The sequence below is a fragment of the Oncorhynchus clarkii genome, chromosome 5 (genome assembly GCF_045791955.1).
Source record: "Oncorhynchus clarkii lewisi isolate Uvic-CL-2024 chromosome 5, UVic_Ocla_1.0, whole genome shotgun sequence".
Classification (NCBI taxonomy): domain Eukaryota; kingdom Metazoa; phylum Chordata; class Actinopteri; order Salmoniformes; family Salmonidae; genus Oncorhynchus; species Oncorhynchus clarkii.
Genome location: NC_092151.1, coordinates 89,061,248 through 89,083,243, shown reverse-complemented (window position 1 = coordinate 89,083,243; position 21,996 = coordinate 89,061,248). Strand labels below are relative to the sequence as shown.

Sequence of the window (21,996 nt, the reverse complement as noted above, 5' to 3'; positions counted from 1 at the left end):
CTCTGTCCTTCTTCCTGTCACTCTGTCCTTTGTCCTTCTTCCTGTCACTCTGTCCTTCTTCCTGTCACTCTGTCCTTCTTCCTGTCACTCTGTCCTTCTTCCTGTCACTCTGTCCTTCTTCCTGTCACTCTGTCCTTTTGTTCTTCTTCCTGTCACTCTGTCCTTTTGTCCTTCTTCCTGTCACTCTGTCCTTTTGTCCTTCTTCTTGTCACTCTGTCCTTTTGTTCTTCTTCCTGTCACTCAGTCCTTTTGTTCTTCTTCCTGTCCTTTTATCCTTCTTCCTGTCACTCTGTCCTTCTTCCTGTCACTCAGTCCTTCTTCCTGTCACTCAGTCCTTCTTCCTGTCACTCTGTCCTTTTGTCCTTCTTCCTGTCACTCTGTCCTTCTTCCTGTCACTCAGTCCTTCTTCCTGTCACTCTGTCCTTTTGTCCTTCTTCCTGTCACTCTGTCCTTTTGTCCTTCTTCCTGTCACTCTGTCCTTCTTCCTGTCACTCTGTCCTTTTGTCCTTCTTCCTGTCACTCTGTCCTTCTTCCTGTCACTCTGTCCTTCTTCCTGTCACTCTGTCATTTTGTCCTTCTTCCTGTCACTCTGTCCTTCTTCCTGTCACTCTGTCCTTCTTCCTGTCACTCTGTCCTTCTTCCTGTCACTCTGTCCTTTGTCCTTCTTCCTGTCACTCTGTCCTTCTTCCTGTCACTCTGTCCTTCTTCCTGTCACTCTGTCCTTCTTCCTGTCACTCTGTCCTTCTTCCTGTCACTCTGTCCTTCTTCCTGTCACTCAGTCCTTCTTCCTGTCACTCTGTCCTTTTGTCCTTCTTCCTGTCACTCTGTTCTTCTTCCTGTCACTCTGTCCTTCTTCCTGTCACTCTGTCCTTCTTCCTGTCACTCTGTCCTTCTTCCTGTCACTCTGTCCTTCTTCCTGTCACTCTGTCCTTCTTCCTGTCACTCTGTCCTTTTGTTCTTCTTCCTGTCACTCTGTCCTTTTGTCCTTCTTCCTGTCACTCAGTCCATCTCTAATAACTGTGGCCTTGTTTGTGTGTTTATAGTTTATTCATTTCTGTGTGTTTATAGATTTCTGAAAACCCTAAATGTTCCAGGATATGTTTTTATGCCTCACTTTCTGTTTGTGTTAAGGAACATACTAATCATTTGTTGTCATCGGTGTAAACTGATGATTGATGACTGAGGACTGTCTGTCAATATGCTATGTGTGGTTTGTGCTTTGACTTGGTCATGGTTTGCAGTGAAATGACAATATGTGTGTGTCTCTGTGTCCTAGGTCTCAACTCAGTGGTAGTCATGGTAGTGGTAGTCATGATAGTGGGAGTCATGGTAGTGGTAGTCATGAAAGTGGTAGTCATGAAAGTGGTAGTCATGATAGTGGTAGTCATGGTAGTGGTAGTCATGATAGTGGGAGTCATGGTAGTGGTAGTCATGAAAGTGGTAGTCATTAAAGTGGTAGTCATGATAGTGGTAGCCATGGTAGTGGTAGTCATGGTAGTGGTAGTCATGATAGTGGTAGTCATGGTAGTGGTAGTCATGATAGTGGTAGTCATGATAGTGGTAGTCATGATAGTGGTAGTCATGGTAGTGTTAGTCATGATAGTGGTAGTCATGATAGTGGTAGTCATGATAGTGGTAGTCATGATAGTGGTAGTCATGGTAGTGGTAGTCATGGTAATGGTAGTCATGGTAGTGGTAGTCATGGTAGTGGCAGTTATGTATGTCATGGTTTTGATGTTACACATTGGACCAGGCAGTAGATCCAGAGCAGCGTGTGTATTTGAATGGGAGTGAACTGCTTGCGGTTTAGATATACAATTGTTTTCAGTCCATTGCGTTTAGTACTGAGTGAATATTATATTTTTGCAAAGGAATTATCTTTCTTGATTTTGTACAACTTTATTTGTTTACTGTGGTGCCCTAATGATTACTTATCGAAATCGATATGCATGGTATTAAACCCTGTGACAGATCCTGACATCCCTGACCTTTAACCCTTGATCCTGTCCTCTATTTCCTGTTTGTGTCAGATGCTGGCCACCCTGCTGATCATCCGCCATTTTGTCCAGAACGTGAAGGAGGTGATGCAGCCTTACCTGTACGAGCGCCACAAGCTGGGCGAGCTCACCCTGCGCAGCGTCTGGGATCTGCTCCTCTCAGCCCTGCTCAAGTACTGCAGGCTGGCCGCAGGAAAGCCCCAGGCTTCACCCACCGACCAGGCCATGCCGGGCCCTGGCCTGAGGGGAACCAGACCCGGGGTGGGACAGCCTGACCGCAGGTAATGCTGACACAACGGCTTGTATTCATCCATGAAAACGTAACACGAGAGCTTCCTTTTTCAGACATGTTTCCTTGAGTGTAGTCAAGCCTGTGTTTTGATTTGTTGTTGAGGATGTGTGACACGTTCACATTATTACATGGCTAACCCAATACAATAGTGTTATAGATAGTATATGATTATATGACTACAGGCAAACCTTTCCTCTGTTCTGCAGGGAGAAGAAGTGTCTGAATGGGGGATGTGGGGTGCCTGAAGAGGAGGAGGGAGAGAGGGAGGAGGGGGACAGTGGGAGGTTCAGTGAGGGAGAGAATGAGGAATCGTCTGAGAGTCTGATAGACTGTGGCCTCAAGCTGAGGAAGGTCAGCTTCATAGAGAGGGGGGACAGGAAGTCGTCTGGAGGGGGCTGCATCCCCACAATGGAGGACAGTTTCTTGGAGGACGGCAGCCCCACTATGGTGGAGAAGGGGATGGATCCGGCATCGGTGTTCGAGACATATGATGATGACGATGACAATGGCGTCACTGAGACAAAGGACACAGGAGTTTCGGCCAATGAGAGTATGGCGGCTGCCCCGCTGCCTTCTGGGCCAGAGAGCACGGTGACGGTGCGTCATCGCAGAAGGCAGAGGAGTTTGGAGAGGGCAGACTCTAAAACCAAGCGGGAGTCATGGATCGACCCGCCAGAGGAGCAGGAGAGTACGAGTCTGGCACAGGCTGAGATGGAGAGCTGCATGCAGACATATGAGGTAGGAAGACAGCACACACACAAACTAACTAATGAGCAGGCTCACTCACTATGTGACCTATGTCAACAATGCCAACTCTAAATAAACAATTCCATCGTCCCATATGAGACCAATTAGAGGTGTAACCATCCTTCTGTAGATCTATTTCCATGTTCATATTGAATCATGTAGCTGGGCACGTGTTCCTGTTACCATGGCCCGAGATTTACCCCATGCTCTCTCAGCCAAACTCATGCCTCTGTCCATCCATATGATCCTGCCTAGAGTCCTTCACAAACTCTCATTTGATCCCTGAAGCTCTAAGCTGTTTTTTTTTTTTTTTTAACCTTTATTTTACTAGGCAAGTCAGTTAAGAACACATTCTTATTTTCAATGACGGCCTAGGAACAGTGCCAGTTCAGTTCAGGGGCAGAACGACAGATTTTGTACCTTGTCAGCTCGGGGGTTTGAACTTGCAACCTTCCGGTTACTAGTCCAATGCTCTAACCACTAGGCTACCCTGCCGCCCCGTTCTGGACATTGGTATCTGGGATGGCATGGATTGGTTTTGAGGTTACCTCTGGGAAAATACTTCTACTTATTCTATTGACTGCTGTGCTAACTTGAATGTAATTACTGTGTAAATCAAATCCAATTGTATTGGTCACATACACATGTTTAGCAGATGTTATTGAAGGTGTAGCGAAATGTAGTGTAGTGTGTAGTTTCTTGCTCCAACAGTGCAGTAGTATCTAACAATTTCACAACAATACACACAAATCTAAAGTAAAGTAATGAAATTAAGAATATATAAATATTTGGACGAGCAATGTCAGAGTGGCATAGACTAAAATACAGTAGAATAGAATAGACTATAGACATACAGTGGGGCAAAAAAGTATTTAGTCAGCCACCAATTGTGCAAGTTCTCAGACTTAAAAATATGAGAGAGGCCTGTAATCTTCATCATAGGTACACTTCAACTATGACAGACAAAATGAGAAATAAAAATCCAGAAAATCACATTGTATGATTTTTAATGAATTTATTTGCAGATTATGGTGAAAAATAAGTATTTGGTCAATAACCAAAGTTTATCTCAATACTTTGTTATATACCCTTTGTTGGCAATGACAGAGGTCAAACGTTTTCTGTAAGTCTTCACAAGATTTTCACACACTGTTGCTGGTATTTTTGCCCATTCCTCCATGCAGATCTCCTCTAGAGCAGTGATGTTTTGGGGCTGTTGCTGGGCAACACAGACTTTCAACTCCCTCCAAAGATTTTCTATGGGGTTGAGATCTGGAGACTGGCTAGGCCACTCCAGGACCTTGAAATGCTTCTTACGAAGCCACTCCTTTGTTGCCCGGGCGGTGTGTTTGGGATCATTGCATCCCACATATGCTCTCTCTAATTCTCTCTTTCTTTCTCTCTCTCGGAGGACCTGAGCCATAGGACCATGCCCCAGGAATACCTGACATGATGACTCCTTGCTGTCCCCAGTCCACCTGACTGTGCTGCTGCTCCAGTTTCAACTATTCTGCCTTATTATTATTCGACCATGCTGGTCATTTATGAACATTTGAACATCTTGACCATGTTTTGTTATAATCTCCACCCGGCACAGCCAGAAGAGGACTGGCCACCCCACATAGCCTGGTTCCTCTCTAGGTTTCTTCCTAGGTTTTGGCCTTTCTAGGGAGTTTTTCCTAGCCACCGTGCTTCTACACCTGCATTGCTTGCTGTTTGGGGTTTTAGGCTGGGTTTCTGTACAGCACTTTGAGATATCAGCTGATGTACGAAGGGCTATATAAATAAATTTGATTTGATTTGATTTGATTTGATTGTCATACTGAAAGACCCAGCCACGTTTCATCTTCAATGCCCTTGCTGATGGAAGGAGGTTTTCACTCAAAATCTCACGATACATGGCCCCATTCATTCTTTCCTTTACACGGATCAGTCGTCCTGGTCCCTTTGCAGAAAAACAGCCCCAAAGCATGATGTTTCCACCCCCATGCTTCACAGTAGGTATGGTGTTCTTTGGATGCAACTCAGCATTCTTTGTCCTCCAAACACGACGAGTTGAGTTTTTACCAAAAAGTTATATTTTGGTTTCGTCTGACCATATGACATTCTCCCAATCTTCTTCTGGATCATCCAAACGCTCTCTAGCAAACTTCCGACGGGCCTGGACATGTACTGGCTTAAGCAGGGGGACACGTCTGGCACTGCAGGATTTGAGTCCCTGGTGGCGTAGTGTGTTACTGATGGTAGGCTTTGTTACTTTGGTCCCAGCTCTCTGCAACTCATTCACTAGGTCCCCCCGTGTAGTTCTGGGATTTTTGCTCACCGTTCTTGTGATCATTTTGACCCCACGGGGTGAGATCTTGCGTGGAGCCCCAGATCGAGGGAGATTATTAGTGCTCTTGTATGTCTTCCATTTCCTAATAATTGCTCCCACAGTTGATTTCGTCAAACCAAGCTGCTTACCTATTGCAGATTCAGTCTTCCCAGCCTGGTGCAGGTCTACAATTTTGTTTCTGGTGTCCTTTGACAGCTCTTTGGTCTTGGCCATAGTGGAGATTGGAGTGTGACTGTTTGAGGTTGTGGACAGGTGTCTTTTATACTGATAACAAGTTCAAACAGGTGCCATTAATACAGGTAACGAGTGGAGGACAGAGGAGCCTCTTAAAGAAGGTCTGTGAGAGCCAGAAATCTTGCTTGTTTGTAGATGACCAATTACTTATTTTCCACCATAATTTGCAAATGAATTCATAACAAATCCTACAATGTGATTTTCTGGATTTTTTTCCTAATTTTGTCTGTCAAAGTTGAAGTGTATCTATGATGAAAATTACAGGCCTCTCATATTTTTAAGTGGGAGAACTTGCACAATTGGTGGCTGACTAAATACTTTTTTTCCCCACCGTATGAGATGAGTAATGCAAAATATGTAAATATTATTAAAGTGACTAGTGTTCCATTATTAAAGTGGCCAGTGATTTCAAATATATGTATATAGGGCAGCAGCCTCTAAGGTGCTAGTGATGGCTATTTAGCAGTCTGATGGCCTTGCGCTAGAAGCTGTTTTTCAGTCTCTCGGTCCCAGCTTTGATGCACCTGTATTGACCTCGCCTTCTGGATGATAACAGAGTGAACAGGCAGTGGCTCGGGTGGTTGCTGTCCTTGATGATCTTTTTGGCCTTCCTGTGACATCGGGAGCTGTAGGTGTCCTGGAGGGCAGGTAGTTTGCACCCGGTGATGCGTTGGGCAGACGATGGGGTCTACGGTTGCGGGTGGTGCAGTTGCCGTACCAGGCGGTGATACAGCCCGACAGGGTGCTCTCAATTGTGTATCTGTCAAAGTTTGTGAGGGTTTTAGGTGCCAAGACAAAAAAAAATCAGCCTCCTGAGATTTATCTTGGCCAGGTCGCAGTTGTAAATGAGAACTTGTTCTCAACTAGCCTGGTTAAATAAAGGTGAAATAAAATGTTTTAAAAGAGGCGCTGTTGCGCCTTCTTCACCACACTGTCTGTGTGGGTGGACCATTTCAGTTTGTCAGTGACGTGTGCTTTCCACCTTCTCCACCGTGGTCCCGTCGATATGGATAGGGGGGTGCTCCCTCTGCTGTTTCCTGAAGTCCACGATCAGCTCTTTTGTTTTGTTGATGTTGAGTGAGAGATTATTTTCCTGGCACCACACACCCAGGGCCCTCACCTCCTCCCTGTAAGCTGTCTCGTCATTGTTGATAATCAGGCCTACTACTGTTGTGTCGTCTGCAAACTTGATGATTGAGTTGGAGGCGTGCTTGGACACGCAGTCATGGGTGAACAGGGAGTACAGGAGGGGGCTGAGCACGCATCCTTGTGAACACACATGTGTTGAGGATCAGCGAAGGGTAGGTTTTGTTTCCTGCCTTCACCACCAGGGGGCGGCCCATCAGGAAGTCCAGGACCCAGTTGCATAGGCCGCAGTTCAAACCCAGATCCTTGACTAGTTAGTCTCTCAAAGCACTTCATGATGACAGAAGTGAGTGCTACAGGGCGAGAGTCATTTAGTTCAGTTACCTTAGCTTTCTTGGGTACAGGAACAATGGTGTATATCTTGAAGCATGTGGGGACAGCAGACTGAGATAGGGAGAGATCGAATATGTCCGTAAACACTCCAGCCAGCTGGTCTGCGCATGCTCTGAGGACGCGGCTAGGGATGCCGTCTGGGCCGTCCGCCTTGCAAGGGTTAACACGGTTAAATGTCTTTACTCACGTCGGCCACGGAGAAGGAGAGCCCACAGTCCTTGGTAGCGGGCCGCGTCGGTGGCACTCTGTTATCCTCAAAGCAGGCGAAGGTGTTTAGCCTTTCCTGAAGCAAGACGTCAGTGTCCGCACGTGGATGGTTTTCCATTTGTAGTCCGTGATTGTCTGTAGACCCTGCCACATACGTCTCATAGAAAATAGTATTTATGTAATACCACCAAGAACTGTAAATACGTTGTATCTGTGTCAACTGGCAGTACCACTGAACCATAAAAAAAGGGCTAAGTTATCCATGAGTTATCCATGAGTAGCTAGCTTCCCATGTGCAATTACAGTGCCCGTCAAAAGTTTGTACACACATACTCATTCAAGGGTTGATCTTTCTTACTTACTATTTTCTACATTAGAAATAGTGAAGACATCAGAACTATGAAATAACACATATGGAATCATGTAGTAACCAAAAAAGTGTTAAACAAAACAAATCATTTTTTGAACGGGATTATCATCTATCCATGTCACAGACAGTGCTGACTATCCCTTGTGTTTTTTGTCCCTTCCAGGACACCTTCCAGGACTACCAGGAGATGTTTGTCCAGTTCGGCTACGTAGTTCTCTTCTCCTCAGCCTTCCCCCTGGCGGCCATGTGTGCCCTCATCAACAACATCATCGAGATCCGCAGCGACGCCTTCAAGCTCTGTACCGGCCTGCAAAGACCCTTCGGCAAGAGAGTGGAGAGCATCGGACAGTGGCAGGTATGACTGAGGTACAGGTATGACTGAAGGAGAGGTATGACTGAGGGACAGGTAGGACTGAGGTACAGGTATGACTGAAGGAGAGGTATGACTGAGGTACAGGTATGACTGAGGTACAGGTAGGACTGAAGGAGAGGTATGACTGAGGTACAGGTATGACTGAAGGAGAGGTATGACTGAGGTACAGGTATGACTGAGGTACAGGTAGGACTGAGGTACAGGTAGGACTGAGGTACAGGTATGACTGAGGTACAGGTAGGATTGAGGTACAGGTATGACTGAGGTACAGGTAGGACTGAGGGACAGGTAGGACTGAGGGACAGGCAGGATTGAGGGACAGGCAGGATTGAAGGACAGGCAGGACTGAGGGACAGATGAGATTGAGGGACAGGTAGGACTGAGGGACAGATGTGACTGAGGGACAGGTATGACTGAGGGACAGATGAGACTGAGGGACAGGTATGACTGAGGGACAGATGTGACTGAGGGACAGATGTGACTGAGGGACAGGTATGACTGAGGGACAGATGTGACTGAGGGACAGATGTGACTGAGGGACAGGTAGGACTGAGGGACAGGTAGGACTGAGGGACAGATGTGATTGAGGCACAGGCAGGATTGAGGGATAGGCAGGACTGAGGGACAGGCAGGACTGAGGGACAGGTATGACTGAGGGACAGATGAGACTGAGGGACAGGTAGGACAAAGGGACAGGTATGACTGAGGGACAGATGAGACTGAGGGACAGATGTGACTGAGGGACAGGTAGGACTGAGGGACAGATGAGACTGAGGGACAGGTAGGACTGAGGGACAGATGTGACTGAGGGACAGGTAGGACTGAGGGACAGGTAGGACTGAGGGACAGATGTGACTGAGGGACAGGTAGGACTGAGGGACAGGTAGGACTGAGGGACAGGTATGACTGAGCGACAGGTAGGACTGAGGGACAGGTAGGACTGAGGGACAGGCAGGATTGAGGGACAGGCAGGATTGAAGGACAGGCAGGACTGAGGGACAGATGAGATTGAGGGACAGGTAGGACTGAGGGACAGATGTGACTGAGGGACAGGTATGACTGAGGGACAGATGAGACTGAGGGACAGGTATGACTGAGGGACAGATGTGACTGAGGGACAGATGTGACTGAGGGACAGGTATGACTGAGGGACAGATGTGACTGAGGGACAGATGTGACTGAGGGACAGGTAGGACTGAGGGACAGGTAGGACTGAGGGACAGATGTGATTGAGGCACAGGCAGGATTGAGGGATAGGCAGGACTGAGGGACAGGCAGGACTGAGGGACAGGTAGGACTGAGGGACAGGTATGACTGAGGGACAGATGTGACTGAGTGACAGGTGAGATTGAGGCACAGGCAGGATTGAGGGACAGGTAGGACCTAGGGAAAGGCAGGACTGAGGGACAGGTAGGATCTAGGGAAAGCCAGGACTGGGGGACAGGTAGGACCTAGGGAAAGGCAGGACTGAGGGACAGGTAGGACCTAGGGAAAGGCAGGACTGAGGGACAGGTAGGACCTAGGGAAAGGCAGGACTGAGGGACAGGTAGGATCTAGGGAAAGGCAGCACTGAGGGACAGGTAGGACCTAGGGAAAGGCAGCACTGAGGGACAGGTTGGACCTAGGGAAAGGCAGGACTGAGGGACAAGTAGGACCTAGGGACAGGTATGACTGAGGGACAGATGAGATTGAGGCACAGGCAGGATTGAGGGACAGGCAGCACTGAGGGACAGGTGGGACCTAGGGAAAGGCAGGACTGAGGGACATATTGGTCAGTTCGAGGGGTGGGAATGGGAAACTGGTTATGCAAGGCCACAGAATGCACAGGCTGTTGTTGTAGCCCAGCACTACTATTCAATAAACAGAGACCTGTCCTTTCATAAAGCCTAATCATGGAGTTGTGTAAGCTTTATAGGCATGATGTTCTGTGTACATACAGTAAACCTGTCTGTGGTGTGTGTGTCTCTCTGCAGACGGCGATGGAGGCCATGGGTCTGATCGCCATCATAGTCAACTGTTACTTGATTGGTCAGTGTGGTCAGCTGCAGCGCCTCTTCCCCTGGCTCAGCCCTGAGATGGCCATCATCTCCATTGTCATCCTTGAGGTACATCCACTATTAAAGTCACTCACCTGACATCAGATACAGGGCCTTCAGAAAGTATTCACACCCCTTGACTTGTTCCACATTTTGTTGTCTTACAGCCTGAATTTAACGTTGATTGAATAAAAAAATATAAAAAATGTCACAAGCCTACACACAATACCCCATAATGTCACTGGCCTACACACAATACCCCATAATGTCACTGGCCTACACACAATACCCCATAATGTCACTGGCCTACACACAATACCCCATAATGTCACTGGCCTACACACAATACCCCATAATGTCACTGGCCTACACACAATACCCCATAATGTCACTGGCCTACACACAATACCCCATAATGTCACTGGCCTACACACAATACCCCATAATGTCACTGGCCTACACACAATACCCCATAATGTCACTGGCCTACACACAATACCCCATAATGTCACTGGCCTACACACAATACCCCATAATGTCACTGGCCTACACACAATACCCCATAATGTCACTGGCCTACACACAATACCCCATAATGTCACTGGCCTACACACAATACCCCATAATGTCACTGGCCTACACACAATACCCCATAATGTCACTGGCCTACACACAATACCCCATAATGTCACTGGCCTACACACAATACCCCATAATGTCACTGGCCTACACACAATACCCCATAATGTCACTGGCCTACACACAATACCCCATAATGTCACTGGCCTACACACAATACCCCATAATGTCACTGGCCTACACACAATACCCCATAATGTCAAAGTAGAATACATTTTTTGGACATTTTTACAAAGTAATAAAAAATAAAAAATTGTAATGTCTTGAGTCAGTAAGTATTTAACCCCTTTGTTATGGCAAACCTAAATAACTTCAGGAGTACAAGTTTGCGTAACAAGTCACATAGTAAGTTGCATGGACTCTGTGTGCGATAACAGTATTTAACATGATTTTTGGACCCCACACATACAATTATATGTAAGGTCCCTCAGTCGAGCAGTGCATTTCAAACACTGATTCAACCACAAAGATCAGGTAGGTTTTCCAATGCCTTGAAAAGATAGATGGGTAAACATAGTTACACTTTGGATGGTGTATCAATACACCCAGTCACTACAAAGACACAAGCGTCCTTCCTACAGTATATCAAATCAAGTTGTATTAGTCACATGCGACTAATACAACAGGGACAGCCTTACAGTGAAATGCTTACTTACAAGCACCTAACCAACAATGCAGTTTAAAAAATATGAATAAGAATAAAAATAAAAAATGGAACAAGTAATTAAAATAACAATAGCGAGACTATATACAGGGGGGTACCGGTACATGTTCATTGCGTGGGGGTACCAGTTAGTCGAGGTAATTGAGGTAATATGTAGGTAGAGTTATTAAAGTGACTATGCATATATAATAACAGAGAGTAGCAGCGGCATAAAAGGGGGGAGCAATGCAAATAGTCTGGGTAGCCATTTGATTAGATGTTCAGGAGTCTTATGGCTTGGGGGTAGAATCTGTTTAGAAGCCTCTTGGACCTAGACTTGGTGCTCCGGTACCGCTTGCCATGCGGTAGCAGAGAGAACAGTCTATGACTATGGTGGCTGGAGTCCTTGACAATTTTTAGGGCCTTCCTCTCACACTGCCTGGTATAGAGGTCCTGGATGGCAGGAGGCTTGGCCCCAGTGATGTACTGGGCCGTACGCACTACCCTCTGTAGTACCTTGCAATCAGATGCCAAGTTGTTGCCATACCAGGAGATGATGCAACCAGTCAAGATGCTCTCGATGGTGCAGCTGTAGAACCTTTTGAGGATCTGAGGGGGAAAGGGTGTTGTCGTGCCCTCTTCACAACTGTCTTGTTGTGCTTGGACTATAATAGTTTGTTGGGTGATGTGGACACCAAGGAACTTGAAGCTCTCAACATGTTCCACTTCAGCCCCGTCGATGAGAATCAGGACGTGCTCGGTCCTCTTTTTCCTGTAGTCCACAATCATCTCCTTTGTCTTGCTCACATTGAGGGAGAGGTTGCTGTCCTGGCACCACACGGCCAGGTCTCTGACCTCCTCTCTATAGGCTGTCTTGTCGTTGATCAGGCCTACCACTGTTGTGTCATCTGCAAATGTAATGATGGTGTTGGAGTCGTGCCTGGCTGTGCAGTCATGAGTGAGCAGGGAGTACAGGAGGGGACTGAGCACGCACCCCTGAGGGGCACCTGTGTTGAGGATCAGCGTGGCGCATATGTTGTTACCTACCCTTACCGCCTGGGGGCGGCCCATCAGGAAGTCCAGGATCCAGTTTCAGTGGGAGGTGTTTAGTCCCAGTGTCCTTAGTTTATTGATGAGCTTTGAGGGCACTATGGTGTTGAGCTGTAGTCAATGAATAGCATTCTTACATAGGTGTTCCTTTTGTCCAGGTGGGAAAGGGCAGTGTGGAGTGCAATAGAGATTGCATCATCTGTGGATCTGTTGGGGCGGTATGTAAATTGGAGTGGGTATAGGGTTTCTGGGATAATTGTGTTGATGTGAGCCATGACCAGCCTTTCAAAGCACTTCATGACTACAGATGTGAGTGCTATGGGTTGGTAGTCATTTAGGCAGGTTACCTCAGTGTTCTTGGGCACAGGCACTTTGGTGGTCTGCTTAAAATATGTTGGTATTACAGACTCGGACAGGGAGAGGTTGAAAATGTCAGTGAAGACACTTGCCAGTTGGTCAGCGCATGCTCCGAGTACACATCCTGATAATCCGTCTGGCCCTACGGCCTTGTGGATGTTGACCTGTTAAAGGTCTTGCTCACATCGGCTGTGGAGAGCGTGATCACACAGTCTTCCGGAACAGCTGGTGCTGTCATGCATGTTTCAGTGTTATTTTCCTCAAAGCGAGCATAGACGTAGATCAGCTCGTCTGGTGGGCTCGTGTCACAGGGCAGCTCTCGGCTGTGCTTCCCTTTGTAGTCTGTAATAATTTGCAAGCCCTGCCACATCCAACGAGCATCGGAGCCGGTGTAGTATGATTCGATCTTAGTCCTGTATTGACGCTTTGCCTGTTTGATGGTTCGTCAGAGGTTATAGCGGGATTTCTTATAAGCTTCCGGGTTAGAGTCATGCTCCTTGAAAGCGGCAGCTTTCATCAACTGTTCAGCGGAGACTGCTTGAATCAGGCCTTCATGGTCGAATTTCTGCAAGGAAACCACTACTAAAGGACACCAATAATAATAAGAAACTTGATTGGGCCAAGAAACACGAGCAATGGACATTAGACTGGTGGAAATTTGTCCTTTGGTTTGATGAGTCCAACTAGAAAAATACGCTGGTTGTCTTGACTAAACATACAAGACGAAGTGGCACAGAGAGACAGGAAACACAGGGATAAATACACTGGGGAAAATAAGCGACACCTGGAGGGGGTGGAGACAATCCCAGGAACAGGTGAAACAGATCAGGGCGTGACAATTAGTGTATTTCATTTATTATTTTCTTCCACTTTGACATTATAGAGTATTTTGTGTAGATCGTTGACAAAAAAAAAAACAATTAAATCAATTTTAATTCCACCTTGTGTCACAACATAATGTGGAAAAAGTCAAGGGGTGTGAGTACATTCTGACGGGGCTATAATGCCTAGGCTTTAACTCAGTAGGCTGATGGGGTTTTGAGTTGCATAGACCCATGTTTTTATGAGTTAGTCTCTCAGTCTCACACTGTTTCAGTGTTGGCAGGGTTAAATAGGGATTTTGTGGTAGTCTAACACTCAGCACTGGTCCAGAATTAGATTTGATTGACATCCTCTAATAGTTGAGGTGAAGATATATGGCTAGAAAACTGATCTCAGAGCAGCTCAACCTCTCAAACTAACAGCAACCCAGCAGGCCTTATAGACATGTTTCTTTAGGAGTCACCTCAGTGAGCTATGGTCCTCATACTGTCTTCCAAAAGACGTATTTTAAACATTTATCATGACCTGCACCAATGTGTTTTGGCATCAAGGCGTCCTCAGACTACTAGCATACTTTCAGGTGAGCTTAAGTCATCATAATATGACATATATCTGCTGTCTTATTTCATATGAACTTCATCCTTTCTTTAAATCTTTCTTTGGTAATGTCAAAATATACATATATTTTATCCCAGAGAAGGGATAGTCTTGCTCACCAGCCAGCAGCAGGTGTGTCTATGAAAGACTATGTTGAAGCCAACCACAGCTACCTCAATGAAATGTATCCTTTTCTGAGGTGGCTTTCAGCTCTACAACTAAGTGCCCATAGCAGTAAAGACGATGAAGTTTTCTTTGAGGTGCTTCACTCCTGAGTATATCTGTGGGTGTTGATAAGGCAGACGGGTGCTGAGTGACGTGAACCCTAGTCTCAGCCAGTCACTGTACATACCTGTAGGAAAGGTCGAGTGTTACACAATCTCTGACACTCCGTCACACTACCGTTGGGGGGGGGGGGGGGGTCTCAACATACTAAATCAACACAGCACAGCAATGCAGCCAGTAAAAAGGTCACAGCTGTTGTTGTGTCCTCTTGCTTCATGGACAGCATAGGTCAGAGTGCAGTAGGCCTGATTTACTGATCACTGATTCAAAGAAAACTGATTCAAAGTAGACCACGCACTAGAGAGAGAGGGAGCAGACATTTATTTTCGATGCTTTAACGTTTTACACACTATATAAACTCATCAAAAAAAGAAACGTCCCTTTTTCAGTACCTTGTCTTTCAAAGATAATTCATAAAAAAGGAAGGAAGGACATCTTCCTCCCTCATGTGGTACCCTTCCTGCAGGCTCATCCTGACATGACCCTCCAGCATGACAATGCCACCAGCCATACTGCTCGTTCTGTGCATGATTTCCTGCAAGACAGAAATGTCAGTGTTCCACCATGGCCAGCGAAGTGTCCGGATCTCCATCCCATTAAGCACGTCTGGGACCTGTTGGATCAGAGGGTGAGGGCTAGGGCCATTCCCCCCAGAAATATCTGGGAACTTGCAGGTGCCTTGGTGGAAGAGTGGGGTAACATCTCACAGCATGAACTGGCAAATCTGGTGCGGCCCATGAGGAGGAGATGCATTGCAGTACTTAATGCAGCTCGAGGCCACACCAGATACAGACTGTTACTTAGGATTTTGACCCCCCCACCCCCCCTTTGTTCAGGGACACATTACTCCATTTCTGTTAGTCACATGTCTGTGGAACTTGTTCAGTTTATGTCTCAGTTGTTGAATCTTGTTATGTTCATACAAATATTTATACATGTTAAGTTTGCTGAAAATAAACACAGTTGACAGTGAGAGGACTTTTGTTTTTTAGCTGAGTTTAGATCTGTAACCGTGTATCTTCCATCCCTCTCCCCGCTCCATCCTGGGCTTGAACCAGGAACCCTCTGCACACATCGATAACAGTCACCCTCGAAGCATCGTTACCTAAAGGTCTCAGAGCGAGTGACGTCACCGATTCAAACGTTACTAGTGGGTACCGCTAACCTGCTAGCCATTTCACACCGGTTACATATGCACTGAGTATACCAAACATTAAGAACACCTTCCTAATATGGAGTTACACCCCCCGCTTTTCCCCACAGAACAGCCTCGGTTCGTCGGGTCATGGACTCGACAAGGTGTCGAAAGCCACAGGGATGCTGGCTCATGTTGACTCCAATGCTTCCCACAGTTGTGTCAAATTGGTTGGATGTCCTTTGTGTGGTGGCCCATACTTGATACACATGGGAATCTGTTGAGAGTGAAAAACCCAGCAGCATTGCAGTTCTTGATACAAACCGGTGAGCCTGGCACCTACTGCCATACCCCGTTTAAAGGCACTTAAATATTTTGTCTTGCCAATGTTTGAATGGCACACATACACAATCCATGTCTCAGGTGTCTCAAGACGTAAACATCCTTCTTTAACCCCGTCTCCTCACCTTCATCTACACTGATTGAAGTGGATTTAACAAGTGACATAAATAAGGGATCATATCTTTCACCTGGATTCACCTGCTCAGTCTATATCATGGAAAGATCAATGTTTTTTATACTCAGTATGTACTATATATACTGTATATCTCCTGTCCCCTGCCCCTCTCACTCTCTCTCTCTCCCTTTCTCTTTCCCCCTTTTTCTCTCTCTCCCTCCCCCCTCTCTCTCTCTCCCTCCCATCTCTCTTTCTGTCTCTCTCTCACAGCACTTTGCCATCCTGCTGAAGTACATAATTCACGTAGCAATCCCAGACATCCCCAGCTGGGTGGGGGAGGAGATGGCCAAACTGGAGTACCAACGCAGGGAGGCTTTTAAGGTAAATTGTTACAATGCCTTATTTTGTCCATGCCTGAATCACATTGGTGTTGTGAGCAATTCATTCTATCAATCAAGCAATAATCAATCAAATTGATTTATAAATACCTTTTTACATCACCAGTTGTTACAAAGTGACCCAGTAACCCAAAGTGACCCAGTAACCCAAAGTGACCCAGTAACCCAAAGTGAAACAGTAAGCCGGCCTAGACCTCAAAGAGCAAGCAGAAGCAGATTGGGTAGGAAAACTCTCCAGGAGGAAGAAACGTAGAGAGGAAACCGGCTCAGAGGGCTATCCTCTTCTGGCTGTACCTGGTATAAGTTAAGATTGAAAATGACTATCAAGGCCAGATAGTTTCACAGTTCAGAGTGTGCACATGTTTGTCAGACTGTGATTGCGTGAGTTGTTGTAGCGGTTGTTAATCTCCCTACAGAAGCACGAGCGGCAGGCGCAGCAGCACTACCAACAGCTACAGAGGAGGAAGAGAGAGGAGGAGGAGAGGCAGAGGCAGACGGAGCACCAGGCTCGCAGGGAGAGGGAGAGAGATGAGGGGAAGGACTCCTCCGGGGGAGACCACCACCACGACAAGAGCCATGGGGGGAAGTCCCGCTCTGGGGGGGGTGGAGGTGGGGACAAGCCCAAGAGGCCCAGCTCCCTCCTGGCCAACAACAACGTGATGAAGCTCAAACTGATCACCCCCTTACAGAGCAAGTTCTCCTCCGGCAGCGCACGCTCCCCTCAGTCTCCCACAGGAAACGAACCCAAGCTCCCCGGGTTCCTCAGCTTCAAGTTCCTCAAGTCGCCTGAGAATAAGAAGGAAGCGGCCGCTGCTGCCGCTGCAGCTGCAGCCACGGCAACGAATACCACGACGACCGCGACCGCCCCCGGCGGTAACCAGGAGCGGTCTCAGTCGCCGAGCAAGTCGTTCAACCCTGGGAAACTATTTAACTTTGGGAAGTCAGAGGGGGGCTCCTGTGTGAATGGGTCCCAGTTACCCCGACCAGGGGAGGGTTCCCAGGGATCTGACAAACAGCTCACCAAGTCTGACCTGAATGGGGTGCCGGACGAGATCCCCTCGCCTGGAGGGGATGAGGGGGAGAACGGACACCACACAGACTCCTCAGACCCTAAAGTCTAGGATCTCTTTGGATAGGGAGATGACACAATCTACTATGAGAACTTAACTTAATATATCTACTAGAAGGACAAATGTATGGGGAGAAAAGGTCAAGCCTCTCTCTGTGCTGTCTGGATCTGAGGTTGTGTATGTAGACGCTGCCTGGGGGCTGTGGGGGGGAGGACTAATGGTAATGATGATGGGATGTGTGGGTCTGCATTGTTGCTGTTGCTGAGAGACTTTCAGGCATAATGGTGAAGACATAACCCACCCTTTTACCCGTGGCCACACACACACACACACACACACACACACACACACACACACACACACACACACACACACACACACACACACGCACACACACGCACACACACACAGAATCCTCTTTTGTCTGCAATACATATAGAAATGCATGAGCTGCATTTCTGATACTTTCCAAGCATTTTCAAAAAAAGGGAGAGCAGTGTTTCTTGATTTATTCTATTCTGAAAATTGTAAGCATCCTGGTGGCCATCTTGCCACTGAAACATAACATCCTGGTTTCGAAGGTCAGAAGAAAAAAAATGGATTGGTGTGTGTGAATCAAAAGCATAATGAGACCTTTCACAGTCACCACACAATGGTGGCCTGATATCAGACTCACTTTTAACTGTGACGGTCGATCGGCTTTTCTACTTAATACGAACCGGCTGTGCTAGCCGAGCAATATCAAATCAGTGTTTCAAATCTGAGCAGTACTGCAAAACACGTCCAGTTCTTTGTTTTTCACCCACACTCCCATCTGAAGGCATACGTAAGCAGTGAGCAGAGTTTTATATATACAGTACATCCCATGAAAACAACGGCAATATCTGAAGTGTATGTCTGACACAGTGCGTGGGAAACAGGATGTTGTGTTTGACGTTGTGAAAGGCAAAGATGAAAATCGTTTGATAAAAGACAGGCTTTGTCTTGCATCAGTATGAGAGAGAGAGAGAGACAGAGAGACAGAGAGAGAGAGAGAGAGAGACAGAGAGAGAGAGAGGAACAGAGAGAGAGAGACACATAGAGAGAGAGACACACAGAGAGAGAGAGAGAGAGAGAGAGAATGAAATAGAATGAAAGAGTTGTTTTGACTGATGCCACAGGATGTTGATGTGGATTATACAGTACACGGTATGTATCATGGAAAGTCTGGGTTCCTGTAGTTTACTGTGTGCCATTCTAATCTCTCCCCATTCAAGCCTGCAGAGAGACATTCTACACAGTATACTAATGGCTCTCCATTTCAGCACACAGATCTGACTAGATTAGTGAGTAGACTAGACAGAGATAGAGAGAAGATTTGCACTAAACTCTGACGCTCTGCACTGAGACAGCAGAGCCTGTTCTGACTGCAGGTGGAAGGAAGAACTATACCGGTCTGCCTCACAACACAACATAACATATACAAACGTTGGATTTTATTATGGCTAGTATCTTGTACTGTAGATGCTGTTGTCATTTCATCCGACATCCCTAGCTCCTAAATCCCAGGTGGCTGCTGGTCCCCATCCATTCATTTGAGAGCTGATAATATATTTTCTATTGTTTATTCTATTTATTTCCAATGGAATTTGTTGCCAAAGCATCACCTTTCTGACTACACTGGCAGTGATAGCATAGAGATGACAGATTTCTAAATTCCTTTTGTAAACCAATCCAAAGGGATTATTCAACCGTTTTCTTTTCTATAATGTGGCCAGAGGATGGTGCCAGAGTACAAGACAGTGTTTTATACATCTAACTTAGAGTAGGATGAAGTGACCCCAAGGTCAGTTTTGCGTTCCCCAACCCTATTGCTAACGTTAGGATTTGGGGATGTTAATCTGATGTTACATCTGTGTTTATGAACTCATATTAAATCCCAGTCTTCATTGAAAAAAAAGAACCATGGCGCTCCACGGCAAGTGAGATTCAGCACAGCGTTAGAGAGAGAGACAGAAACATGAACTATGCACCTCCACTTCATCCTCTCTGGCTAAGATCTTTGCAATAATACAGTGTTAGAGGGACAGTGGCACAGACACAACGCTAGTCTATTACTGGTCCATGCCTTCAGTACTCCATCTCTTCAGACTGTGTTCCACCAATAGGATCTCTTAGAACTCCATCTCTTCAGACTGCGTTCCACCAATAGGATCTCTTAGTACTCCATCTCTTCAGACTGTGTTCCACCAATAGGATCTCTTAGTATTCCATCTCTTCAGACTGAGTTCCACCAATAGGATCTCTTAGTACTCCATCTCTTCAGACTGTGTTCCACCAATAGGATCTCTTAGTACTCCATCTCTTCAGACTGTGTTCCACCAATAGGATCTCTTAGTACTCCATCTCTTCAGAATGCCGACCACTACCCAATATAGGGTCTCCAGCTGACCTGGATTCTCAGTGTGGGTATCAATAGGGAACATCCCATCACTCCATCTGGGCTGAAAAACACACATGCACGCACGCACACACACGCACGCACGCACACATCCTGTCTGAAATAGGAAACCTAATCTTAGGAAGCTCCCCTGGTACTATATTCTCTGATCATCATATGAGGTTAACTAAAATGCCTGTCAAATATGCATTTTGGCCTAAAACATGCAACGTCTGTCATTTAGCATGGATTGCCTATCTATAATGTACTTCAAGCTACAACATAATGGCAAGGCTCATGCTTCTGCATTGAGACTGAATATAGCATTTTCATGAACATAGTGGCAACAATAAGAATTGAGCTCTGACTTACTGAACTAGTTGTTGTAGTTACATCTCTGACTGACTTAACTAGTTGTGGTAGTTACATCTCTGACTGACTTAACTAGTTGTGGTAGCAGTAGCAGTTACATGGGATTTGAGCTGAAAAGGCACTTCAAGGCAATAAGGGAAGAGAAATAGCAGTTTGTGTGGGAGTGAGTGACGTTTGATCTCACCATCACATTTCCTCCTCCCTCTACAGCCAATTAAGTCATTATAAGGAAACCATTTGGTTAATATCGTCAGCATCATCATTCATTTGTGAATAATGCCAAATAACTAGGCCACGGATGAGAGACACGATTGAGACATTTCTCATTTACTGTAGTGAAGCAGATGCTGTCAGACAAGTGTTTGATTAGATGATCTGCCGTAGGCCATTGTCAGTAACAATCATCCACGGTACACCTGCCTGCTGTGCCTCTGGAACACACTGGCTTGGTTTCCTGGTTTGTTTCACCTTTGATACAGGTTAACAACTTTTAATAGTTCTGAGTGGCTTCCTCTATCCCCCCCCCCCCCCCCCCCATCTCTGATCGAAAAGAACTGAACATGTGAAAGCAAATCCCCAGCAGGCAACCAACATCTTGCTTTGACCTGGCCTTCCTTTTTCACATCGGTGCAGACGAAGGAAAGGGGACAAAGAGCTAAGTAAGACTATTGAGACGCAGCCTTTGTTGGGTCAGCGGCCATCATGGTGCGTGACCTTTGGTCTCACTGAGAGAGCTACTTTACTGAAGTAGAGAAACGGCTCATGTCTTTATCAATGGAACTATGTCATTTCAAACGGGTAGGAAGTGCTCTGAATGAGATTTATCTTTTGATTTTCTATCACTGCACTGCTTAGTTACGAATGCTTAGGAATGGTGGTGAGACGAGAGCAGAGGGAATTTTGTTAATGTGACATTGTTTGGGACAGTTGTCTAAATCCAGTCTCTAAAGCAGTGTTACTTTACAGTATTGGTTTGATGGGATAGCCTGACGGGGGAGGGGTAACTGTAGCCTCATTGTTCTATCACTGCACTGCTTAGTTACGAATGCTTAGGAATGGTGGTGAGACGAGAGCAGAGGGAATGTTGTTAATGTGACATTGTTTGGGACGGTTGTCTAAATCCAGTCTCTAAAGCAGTGTTACTTTACAGTATTGGTTTGATGGGATAGCCTGACGGGGGAGGGGTAACTGTAGCCTCATTGTTCTATCACTGCACTGCTTAGTTACGAATGCTTAGAATGGTGGTGAGACGAGAGCAGAGGGAATTTTGTTAATGTGACATTGTTTGGGACAGTTGTCTAAATTGATGGGATAGCCTGATGGGGAGGGGTAACTGTAGCCTCATTGTTCTATCACTGCACTGCTTAGTTACGAATGCTTAGAATGGTGGTGAGACGAGAGCAGAGGGAATTTTGTTAATGTGACCTTGTTTGGGACAGTTGTCTAAATTGATGGGATAGCCTGACTGGGGAGGGGTAACTGTAGCCTCATCGTTGAACTGGACAGTAACAAGTGGATGAGGTGAGATGTACTGTACACCTACTACCAGTATGTAGAACCCTTCCCTTTATACCGTCCTAACTAAATAAAACATCTTCACAACAGCCTCACTAACTGACCAGACATCATGTGCTCTTCCAATGTACCACTGTACAAAAACTAATATTTTCAAGAAAAATATG

General features: G+C 46.2%; 1 protein-coding gene across 7 annotated transcripts in view; it reads left to right on the top strand.

Moving 5' to 3' along the window:
• Window positions 1-21,036, top strand: part of LOC139409516 (anoctamin 8b) — a 96,075-nt gene extending 75,039 nt beyond the window's left edge. For 3 of the 7 annotated variants that reach the window (XM_071154783.1, XM_071154782.1, XM_071154781.1), the window contains 6 exons: window positions 2,031-2,278; window positions 2,496-3,027; window positions 7,825-8,016; window positions 10,008-10,139; window positions 16,326-16,436; window positions 16,870-21,036. In XM_071154783.1, the coding sequence (XP_071010884.1) occupies window positions 2,031-2,278; window positions 2,496-3,027; window positions 7,825-8,016; window positions 10,008-10,139; window positions 16,326-16,436; window positions 16,870-17,574 (1,920 nt within the window). In that variant the 3' untranslated portion in view covers window positions 17,575-21,036. Of the gene's footprint in view, window positions 1-2,030; window positions 2,279-2,495; window positions 3,028-7,824; window positions 8,017-10,007; window positions 10,140-16,325; window positions 16,437-16,559 lie in introns of all 7 variants that reach the window. The other 4 variants (XR_011634413.1, XM_071154784.1, XM_071154786.1 and 1 more) reach the window with 4 other exon arrangements.
• The last annotated feature ends 960 nt before the right edge of the window (window positions 21,037-21,996 follow it).